Source organism: Podarcis filfolensis (genome assembly GCF_964270895.1).
Source record: "Podarcis filfolensis genome assembly, chromosome: 6".
NCBI classification, from domain to species: Eukaryota; Metazoa; Chordata; class Lepidosauria; order Squamata; family Lacertidae; genus Podarcis; species Podarcis filfolensis.
Window position 1 is genome coordinate 60469391 of NC_139609.1, and position 11492 is coordinate 60480882.

Sequence of the window (11492 nt, forward strand, 5' to 3'; positions counted from 1 at the left end):
GCCTCTTTGTTATTGTGTGTTAATCCAAGTATCACTTTTTAAATGCTATACTTATTAACCTTTTTATTTCAAGGTGTGACCTTTTAGGTTGCAGATAAACACTGTATGTTGTACAAAATTGCAGCTCACTAAGGTTCAATTCCACTTTGCTTTTCTCATTTTGGCTCCTTAACTTTACTGTAAAATGAAGAGAAGAATCTGTCTGGAATTCCTCAGGCAAGCGTTGGATTGGAAAGCAGACATTTCTGAAAATGGAGTTTCCCCTAAAACCTGGATTTCTTACTGAGTTACAGAGAATTAGTGTCATTTTGAATTATTTGCTGCAAGTAGCCTTCTTATTCAGAATTTTACACCGTCTGTCATTCTTTTTCTGCAGTTCAGCCATAAGCCCAGCGAAGAATGTGTTACTAAAATGCTAATTCTGTGGATCATATTTTCTATGAGTTCCTGGAAAGGTGTGTGTCTCAAAATGTACTGTCTACATTTTCCAGGCAGATATAGCAGTTAAGTAGTAATCAGGAAGAACCAGAGAGCTTTATCTCTTAAAACTTTTCTTTTTCTGAGCCAATGGGATAAACTGTGTATTGGCATTTCAGCGGAAAGATATGCAAGTTATTTTCCATGAGTTGTTATTTTGCTGCTATGTTGGGATGATAGACAGTAACTTGCTGTACAGGAAATGGATAGCATCACTCACCAGTTATCTTCAGACATGTGTATATTTTTACTGAAATGGAAGTTCTATTTTCAGTTTCAAGGATTGGCTATCTTTATTTTGAGATTAAAGACTAGAATGGAAAGCAGATGTTTCTGCACTTTCCAAAATTGTTGTACAATATAACACAGCAGCTTGTAACTTCCTTGCAGTGTAGAACTAAAAGCAGTATGAACTTTAAGTGCGTCTGTTGCCTTTCTCCTTGGATAGAATTTTAGGTCTACCTTCGTATATTACACTGAAATCTTGCAGAAATGAGAAACTCCTTTATTATGTTTTCTTACCAATTTCAGTTTGCTCTTTTCACTGCGGAAAATATTTAGTCCCTTATTGGCACAGGATAGCAAAAGTTCCTTTCTAGGACAGATGCAAAATGTGTTCAGTTCTGCCTTGCTATACAGCTTCAAATAAAGTAGATGAGAACTGTGGAGAGACATATGAGAGTAGCATGGAGCCCTTGGTAACAAAATTAGAATTCACCCATTGCCCTGGCCGCCATTCCATTTGCCCTGTGAAAAGGCTTCTATCATAACCTGCTTCTACTTTGCATCCCCTCTGTGTGCCTATTTGTGGTGTTTTGTATTTTTTCATCCTTGTAGTTGGCTTCCTGTGGTTCTAAGATGGCAAATATGCATACTTCAGCTATGGCTTGGCTTATGCCAGGGGTTGCCAACCTGGGCCTATGAGCACATTAAAAAATGGGAAAACTGTCATGGGCACTACACGCATAGCAGAACCCGAGCACTCACTGCAACCTATTATGTTGACTACAATGGAATGCTGCTTCAAGACCAATTTAAGTGGGGGTGGGGTGGGTCCCTGCAGACACCAGGAAAAGCTCTGTGGACTTGTGTGCTCATGTGTGCCCATGAGCAACACATTGGTGACCCCTGGTTTAATGCTAAACTTTCAGCACCTGCCCACATGTCGGGTTGAACAGTAGGTGTTGCATAGCTGCTCTTGTGCATGCTTGTGCGATCGGTTGCTTCTGAACTAGATCAGAATACGTGTATTTGTAAATGCGCCATCTGAAAGCTTGTCTTGTTGCTTCTTTGCTTCCCCGTTGTTAAAATGAGAACTGAAACTAAAGATTTGCTTTGTTTCATCCTAATAGGTAACTACTAACCCAATCACAATGAAGGACCATCCTCTGACAGGGAGCCAAGTCAAAGTGGAGCAGTTATTTGAAGACTCTGGCAACAGAAGGAGCAGTACTCTCCAGTCTTCAGGAATAAATGCCTCTGAGAGGTCTTTTCCAACTCCAGCAAAAGATAAAAGCATTGATAGCATAAGTACCAACAAAAATAGTGGCAGCTTGACAAAAGCACACAAAACCGGAAGTCAGTCCCCAGAACAAGCACTGAAGCAATACAAACAGCAGTTGTCAGCCTATGAGCAGCAAGAAATATTGAACTTTCCTGAAATTTATTTTGTGGGTGCAAATGCAAAGAAAAGGCAAGGAGTCATTGGAGGCCCAAACAATGGTGGATATGATGATGAACAAGGCAGCTACATTCACGTGCCTCACGACCATCTTGCCTACCGATATGAAGTACTAAAAATAATTGGAAAAGGCAGTTTTGGCCAAGTAGCTAAAGTTTATGACCACAAACACCACCAGCATTTGGCCTTAAAGATGGTACGTAACGAAAAGAGGTTTCACCGGCAAGCAGCAGAAGAAATACGGATCTTGGAGCATCTCAAAAAACAGGATAAGACTGGTGGCATGAATGTTATTCACATGCTGGAGAGTTTTACCTTTAGGAATCACATATGTATGACCTTTGAACTCCTGAGTATGAATCTCTATGAGCTGATCAAAAGAAACAAATTTCAAGGCTTCAGTGTGCAGCTGGTACGAAAGTTTGCCCACTCTATACTGCAATGTTTGGAGGCTCTTTATAAAAACAAAATCATACATTGTGACTTGAAACCTGAAAATATTCTTCTAAAACAACAAGGGCGGAGTGGAATCAAAGTGATTGATTTTGGATCCAGCTGTTTTGAGCACCAAAGAGTCTACACTTACATACAGTCTCGATTCTACAGAGCCCCAGAAGTCATTTTGGGAAGCCGTTATGGGATGCCCATAGATATGTGGAGTTTTGGCTGTATTCTTGTGGAACTGTTGACTGGTTACCCTCTCTTTCCTGGGGAGGATGAAGGCGATCAGCTAGCTTGTATGATGGAGCTCCTTGGAATGCCCCCACAGAAGCTGCTAGACCAATCCAAGCGAGCCAAAAACTTCATCAATTCAAAAGGCCATCCTCGTTACTGCACTGTAACGACACAGGCAGATGGGAAAATGACTCTTAATGGCAGCAGATCACGTAGGGGGAAAATGCGTGGTGCTCCAGGCAACAAGGATTGGGTCACAGCATTAAAAGGCTGTGATGACCCCGTGTTTATAGAATTCCTGAAAGAATGTCTTAATTGGGATCCTTCTGCACGGATGACTCCTACCCAAGCTTTGAAACATCCTTGGATTTGTAAACGAGTACCTAAGCCACCCTGCATGGATAAAACATCAGGCAAACGGATTGCTCATTATACGAGCTCTTTCCCAGGGATAGGTTCCAGATTACCCCCAGTTGTTGGGGTAGCCAACAAACTACGAGCTAATCTAATGTCTGACTCAAATGCCAATATACCTCTATGTACTGTGCTACCCAAATTGGTCAGCTAATAGAGAATTACATATTCCCAGAGTACATATGCTGTGTTTTTAATTATATCCTTGAAATATAAAAAGATGACAGAATGCGCAGAGGTCTTGGAAAAAGAGAGAGAAAAGAAATGGATTTTTATTGAACACTAAATCTTGTATAAACACCCCCCCCCCAAATCAAAACATAAGCATTTTAAGGGCTATGATTGTTTTATCAAGTTGTTTCAGCTAGAATGTGGTGCTTGTTACATCACTTTTGATAGGTCAGCACATTTGTTTTGTTCAGTGAAGTTACGCACTATGTAACAGATGGATTTTATAGCACTGTTGTAATAAAACTCAAAAACCACTGCTCATGCGGACAGTCTCACTTAGCAGACAGTTTGCTGCAAACCACTTCAAAGATAAATAAACTATGCATTGAATTAGCCACAAGTGAATACATCAAAGAATGATGGTCAAAAAGCACAATATTTTAATATCTATTGGTTGTTGTTGTAGTAATTTCAATGTACTGAGTGCCAGATTTTGGTGTTTGGGAAGTCTTTTGTCTTTGCCAGGAGCCCTCCTTAAATTTGCTTGCAGTCTGTGGCAATAAAACACTCCTAAGAAGAGTGGGTGCTGTCCTAAGGCTACGAAGATACTGGTGTTGGGACTCTAGGTATAAGGTGCTTGGTTCCTTTCCCTCATCCATTCATCATGCAAAATTGACTGAACTAATCTTTATAATTTAGCATTTGTTTGTGGAGGTAGAAATGTCTCCTTGCCTTTTAGTGTCATTATTTCCCCGAAGGGTAGTTCTTTTAGTGTCTTGCAGCAAAAACAACTAGAGTCTCATGGTAATGTAAAGACTACACCTAATTTATTGTGGCATATGGTTTTGTGGATTATAGTCCTCCTCATCTGAAGAATGCACTTGATGAAGTGCACTCTAGTCCATGAAAACTTTTGCCATAAAAATCTTTCAGGTGTCATGAGACTCTGTTCTTTCAGAGTAAGCTGCTCTTAATTTTAGTGAATTGGTTCAAGGACAAACTGTTTTAAAGCAAGTGCAGTTTCTAAGAGGTTGGGGCAAGGTTAAAATGCCAGTAATTAAAAGTTCATTGTGGAGGTGGGCGATTTGCATAATCTGATTGAAGGTTCAGAAGTTTTGTACAGTAAAATGTAATGAGATGTAGCAGTGTCTGATTACTGGAAAATAAAAGGTGGAAGATGTGTATTAATGGTTAAGATAGAGAGAAGTTTGCTTCTGAGTTTAAACCTCCAGACTTACATTATTTGACAGTCACACACTTGTTAAGTCTCACAGCAGTTTCACATATACCTGAGGCACATTTTATAAGCAGTACAAACTTAACAGATTACTCTGACTGAAAGAAGTCTCCCAGCCAAAGGCGTTGTTAGTGTGAACTTGTGTCAGATGTTGATCAATCAGTTAAGTCAATGAGTATTTTCGTTCAGGGTGGAATCCAGCACTGCATGAGCAGGCTTACCCTTCTCCACCCTGGAGCCACCCACCGAAAATCTTTGTGGAGTTGGGGAACCTTTCAGAACTGGTTTGGGGAGGAGGAGGAAGGGATACCTGTTTCACTTGTGCACCAGTAGTGTTGGAATCAGTCCTGTTTCTGCATTTTGTCATTTGTTGACCCATTCTGTGAGGTTGTTAATACTTGATAGGAAAAGAGCCAGTCACCGACAGACCAATTTGCATCATCCTTCTGTAACAAATATTACATGCAGGATACAATACCAGCATTTTTTCTACTCTCCAAATACATTTTAAATTAAGATTGTCTTTATCTGTAACTGTAATGTATATTCCAAATTGCATTTGAATTATTATTATTATTGGAGTTATTTGTACATTCAGAATACTCATTCCCCACTTGGGCTCAGATTTTTAAGAATTTGCATTTAGTACCTGAAAGCCATGCTGCACCTATCCACAACCTGCCCTCATTCAAATTAAAAACCCTATGTATAAGTCAACTGGGCTGTACTATGATCCATATATCCACATGGGATTCTTATTTGAAATTGAATTTTAAAACCTTCAAATATAACAGTAGTAATGGTCACAATGCCAGTAAGTCTTCAAGATGGTTTACAGATAAAAGGCTACTGTAGTATCTCAGTCCTTGGCAGCAGAGATTGTGAGTGGAGGAAAAAAGTGCATAGACTGCAGTAATTTAGTTGAAATAAGCAAATAGGTCATTAATAGTGCAGATAAGGAAACAACAGCCAGAAAAGAAAAGCAGTCTTCTGTTGGACACTTTTCTTTGGCATATGGTTCAGTTGCATCCCCAAGCTCAGAGTAACTGTCATCTAACTATCATTTTTCTTTTGCCATCCTTTCTATGAAGATAGGCAAACTTAAACTTCTCTCAAAGATATCTAGAAGCTGTTTAAATTTCGTGTAGCTTTATCTACAATGGCAGTGAATATTCCGTTTGTGTTTCTGTGATGCTAATTCACCTGTGCTTTAAAATTAACAGGAGTGAAACAGAGGCAACTTCAGAAACTGAAATCAATCATCAATAAAGCCTTTTTATTACCCTTTAGGCTTAGTAATTGTAAACAACTCCCCCCCCCCCAATAGTTATTGTCTTCAGAAAGTCTTTAAATTAAACTGTGGGTCTTTTTAAACTAACATCCTGTCCCCTCCCCCTTTTTGACTGAAATGGCTCATATATGATGATCTCAGCAACATCTCCACTAATCCCAGGAGGACAAGCAAAAAGCTGATCGTGCAACCAGACCTTTGTACTGAAAGATCAGCTGAAAAGTTCACTTCTCTAGAATAGAGTAATAGCATTGTGAAGACTAAGAGCTTAAATATATTGAACAATTTGCACTACTTAGTTATTATGGTTACACTGTGTCAAGCATAAAGTGCATGCTTTCCCTAAAAAAGTTGTGTGGCTTTTTTGTTAATTTTATTCTAGACTTGTTTGGCCTCCTACCAGCCCCATTGGTAAAGGAAATCAATCACTTTGCAAACATTTGATTTAGTTTTTAAATCTGTAATTGGTGATTTCCTAAATCAAACAGGAGAAGGGATTCAGTAGGCTACAAGGCCTCTACCAACATATGATTCCATGACTAAGAATATGTTGCAGATTGTTAATGAAAATAAAGTTCTCTCTACAGGCAGCCCTCCATTTATGTGTGTCCAATATGCATGTGATCGTGTATATGCACATCACACAGAACCCGGAAGTGACTCAGACACATCATATAGACATTACCGAAATGTCACTAAAAGGGCACAGTGGATTGTTTGCAGGCTTTTCCAATGGGTTTCAATTATACACAAATGGGGGGCTGCCTGTACTAATATATGTGCTGTGTTGGATAGAGCTGTGTGCCTGAATTAAAGCAGCATCAACAGCATCACTTAGGTAATTAACTACAGTACCTTTTCAGATGGGGTAACTGATTTAAAATACACTTTTTAATGTATGGTCTGACTTCTTCCACAAATTTCAGTCCTATAAAAGAACTCTAGCCTGAGAGTGTTAATAACGTTACCTCTCAGGAAACATTGGAAAGATTTATTCCAGCCATGCAATGCAATTACCGTGAGAACACTTGCCTAGGTTAGTACAAGATTCCTCTGATGCTAGTCATATTGTGTACTGTCTCTTTCAATCTCCGTTATAAAATGAGAAGTATCTGAAATCCTTGGAATAGTCAAATGCTCATGGAAAATGTTGTTTGCAAATATTTGGATGTAATCAGTTTTACTGCTAAGACATCTATCAATATTAGAACTATGTAAGAGGTTCATTAGTAAATATGCACTGCTAAAATTACAATTTAATGTTCCCACTTCTTGTCTATTGTGCCATGCTTTACCATCCTGCATCCATTTCCATGCAATACTGCTCAAGGGGCAGTATCCGTCTCCATAATTTCAAGGATTTTCACTTGCACAATGGAATTCCGCCCCCTCCATGTGTGTACACCCCACCCTCCCCAAAATGCTTCCAGGGTGTTGGGGGAATGCTCAGAACAGATTTAAGGGGCACACAGGAGAAGGATAGGGTGGAAGTTACATTGTGCAAGCAGAAATCCTTGTGTTGATGGAATTTAGGGAGTTCGTGCTACATGGAATGCCATGCAAGGTTTCCAGTATATTAAAATCTGTCTAGAATACTTGAGTTAGTTTTGAAAGTTGTAGCATCTTTAACAAGGTGAACAATGCAGTGAATGTTGACCTGCATGATAGATCTATCTCTGTGTGAAGGAACACTTGGAAAATGTCCAGTTTTTAACTTTATTTAAGTGGGAATGAAAAATATTTCCTAAAACTGTAATTAATGTATTCTTTTTAAAAGTAGTTTTCTTTTGCAAAAGGCTGTACGTACTTCCAAAGAAAAAAGTTGAAACCAAAACAATTTGCTCTTACTATTTAGCAGTTAGTGAAATACCCATCAAAAGGAACCAACATCCACTACTTTGTAAGAAATATCCTGTAGCCTAAATCAGTATTTCCCAACACATGTCACGACCTGAAGATAAATCCTGTGCAAATGGGTTGTGGGTTTTAGAAGTAAACCCAAAATAATTATTGCTTTTGGTTCTTAACTGGTATGATGACATCTCCTACACTGTTTTGTTTTGTTGTGTTGACACAACTGAATGTCGGAAAGGCTCAAGTCTTAAAAATAACACTTGGGAAAAACTCTCTGGCAGCTGGTGGCAAATCCCGTAGCAGTGACCATTACAGCTTGCCTCTCATGCATAGGTGCTGCTTTCAGCAAATACTCATTCAAAACATCTCCCTATCTGAGCACCTTATGGTGAAGTGTTGCTTGACCTGCTGCTCGGGTTAATTAATCATTTAGCCGATGGTGAGATGACATTTGCTTAGGCAAAATTTGTCCAGTACTTTTGTGCTGAAGAAACAGAATTCTGAGTGGGTGTGAAACCCATTTGCAGCTGATGTCACACAGTTGTTTGTGCTAAAAGAACAACTCATTGAACTGTCATATGATAGGACCCTCAAAGATAAATTTTCAGAAGTGTGTTTATCAGATTTTTGGCTTCATGTTACCAAAATTGCTCAGCTACCACTGAGTATCCTGAGCTTACAGATTAAGTGATGCCTGTGATGCTGCCATTTGGTAGCACATAACTTTGTAAGACAAGCTTTTCAGCAGTGATTGCTCTGAAGACGAAATACAGTAGCGGGCTACGTATAAGTAATGATCTGAAGCTACGTCTGACAACCAGCAAACCCTGCACCGACCTACTCATTGGCAAAATACGGTCTCTGACATCCTGATTCTTGCCAAAATGGACTTAACATCAATAAAACTATTTAAAATCCTCATACTTCCATTTTATCTAACACTGCTTATGTAGCTATGTATTCACAATAAAAAATTTTTGTAGCTTATGAAGAAATAACCTACAACCAGACATTTGGTGTTCTTACATTCCCAAAAACAAAACTAAATAACCTCGTAGGTACTATAAACATGTCCACAAATTCCAGTAAATTTGGGGTTCTGGGGCAACATACCAAAAAGGCTGGGAGCCACTGTTTCAGATGGTTCATAGATGAAGCAACAAATGAATAGGAGTAAAATTTTACCTAGTTTTGTCCCTAGCACCATGCCTTTTTAATGAATTTACTATGCTGCATGAGTGATGGGTCAGGGAGGTTATCAGCCACTTATGACACACATGCACCAACCAAGGTGTCCTGTTTACTCCCATGAACGCATTTTATAGCTACTGGTATTCCTCAGTATTATGACTATTGCTTGCTTGTAAGTATCACTGATGCTAATAGATCTTTCAAGCACTGCCATATATAGTGTAGATAGATACAAACATCTACAGAAGGTAATCTTCATGTTTAAACTCTTGGGCTGATGTATCCGTCTTGGAACTTTGTTTCTAGATCTTCACATCTCCACTCAAATTTGAGTCCACCCTTCTTCCTCCATCATCTTACCGCCATCAACATCTGTGGTTCTCTTGACTTTGTTTGTATGTATTGTCCTCTTTGACCCATTAAAGAAAGTGTTGTACATTAAAGAAAATGTGCTATGATTTCACCCTGTGGTTGCTGAACGTGAGCTCTAGTCAGTGTTATGGAACTGGACATCCTAGAATCTTGCCATAGCATTCTTCTGCTGTCAGTCTTCAAATATAACTCACAGAAACCCAGCATGCTTTTTTTATCTCTGGACTGGAAAGGAAAACCCAGCACAAATCACTTAACATTGATTTTCTTTGAATCCAAGCCTGTGCTTCTGTACGGTAGGTTACCCAATTAGATAGTTGCATAGTTTGGAGCTGAAGTTACAGCCTGTAAAAAGGCTGCCTTCACAGCTGTGAAATACAAGATGATATGCTCAAGAGATTTTGTGCAGAAGCAGTTAATCTTCATGAAGTCAGTCTACCAGTAAGTAGCCAATGTAACCTCTCTGGAGGAAATGCATCCATTTTATGCTTAAGGGTACTTTCAAACATGCATTCTTGGGTAGAAATGGGAAATAGAGCACCTGTGTTTCGAAATAGGTATTTTCTTGGGGGGGGGGAGAAAGAAATAGCTCTCAGAAGGGCCCTCCATCCCATGGGGGGTAGAGCTCCTTTGCTGCATTGCAGTTCTTTATCTTTGATTGGTAAGGCTCTCCTTCAGGTAGTGAACCTGAAGAAGTAGGGACGCATCATTCTGTTCAGCTTTGATCTTTTCTTCTCCTGAGCCATCCAGTGTAGGAAGTGACCCTTGCCTTTTTGCATTGGAGGCAGAGATGGACTTATTTCTCCCATTCTTGGCAGTGGATGGAAAGGGGGCATCTCAAGCGCATTCACTGACAGGCTTGTCAACTTGGGCAAGAAAGAGACTCCTATTGAACCACTAGAATATAATTTATATAATGCCATAAGAAGAGAGCAGATTGTTCCGCCAGAAATGCTCATGCTGATAGAACATTCTCCTTAGTACTTCGTTGAATTCCTCCCATGGTTTAGCATTGTGTGTGTAAACCCTGCCAAACTATGTGGTTTGTTGACAGTAAAGAAAACAATTTGAAGCTATGTTGTTGACTTACAAACCTTGGTTGATTTTAACTATGACTTGGTGTTACATGTGAACCCAGCACCCTTCCTTAATCCTGGTTTATTTGGCCATCCCGCTCCAGACACTCACAGACTACAAAGGCACAAGGCAAAAGATTCATAGAATTATAGAGTTGGAAGGTACCCAAGGGTCATCTAGTACAATCCCCTGCAATGTCAGAATCTCAACTAGCTCATACATCACAGGTAGCCCTCCAACCTCTGCTTCAAAACGTCCAAGGAAGGAGAGTCCACCACCTCTTGTGGGAATCCATCCCACTACTGAACAGCTCTTACTGTCAGAAAGTTCTGGTGTTTAGTTGGAATCTCCTTTCTTGGAATTCAAATCCATTGGTTTGAGTCCAGGAGAAAACCAGTTAGCTCCATCCTCAGTGTGAAAGTTCTTTAGATATTTGAAGATGGCTATCTTCACAGTTGCTTCACAGGGTTAGTAGTGGTTGGTTCAGTAAGTGCTATGTGCCTTAAAAATATTGTATGTGCTATGCATTGGTGGAGAAGGGGAAGAAGTCTGCCTAATAATCCATTTTAAATTCCACCTCAACCCACCTAAATTGGAAGGCTTTGGCTGATACACCAGCAAGTGATTTTGTTAGAAAATAATAGGATAGCCATCAAAGTATTGGCCCATAAAATGAATGCATTCAGATTTATGTTCATGTTATGACAGTGGGGGTATCTATTTATTATTTTTTTTACTCTTCTGGAAAAAGATCTGTAGTTACTCAAAATGGTTTTGCAGAAGGGAAAACAATCTATGACCCCTCATTCTTTGGGCAGAATAAAACAGCTGCATCCTCAACATTTTCTCACAGTGTTGTCATCAGGCTAAATGGAATGTACACAAAGGTAATAAATGTTCAGAGAGCTGCTGCTGCTGCTGCTTGCTATACATAGACGCAGCCAACTGCAGACTTCTGCAATGCAAGTCTGTACATATAAGGAGTGAAGGTGCAGTGCAAGAGAATTAAAAGCAAAGGAGGACTCCTTAGTCTGATGGTGCAAAGTTGCACA

General features: G+C 39.5%; 1 protein-coding gene and 1 long non-coding RNA gene across 5 annotated transcripts in view; one reads left to right on the top strand and one right to left on the bottom strand.

Annotated features, from left to right (window-relative positions):
- DYRK3 (dual specificity tyrosine phosphorylation regulated kinase 3) overlaps window positions 1–3426 on the top strand; it is a 38003-nt gene extending 34577 nt beyond the window's left edge. For all 4 annotated transcript variants that reach the window (XM_083617124.1, XM_083617127.1, XM_083617126.1 and 1 more), the window contains exon 3: window positions 1830–3426. In XM_083617124.1, coding sequence (XP_083473250.1) covers window positions 1830–3401 — 1572 coding nt within the window. In that variant the 3' untranslated portion in view covers window positions 3402–3426. The remainder of the gene's footprint in view (window positions 1–1829) is intronic.
- Window positions 1728–9888, bottom strand: LOC310764064. The gene is made up of 2 exons (XR_014549000.1): window positions 8278–9888; window positions 1728–8199 (listed from the first exon to the last, which is right to left on the bottom strand). It is a non-coding gene; the product is annotated as an uncharacterized lncRNA (long non-coding RNA).
- Window positions 9889–11492: the final 1604 nt, after the last annotated feature.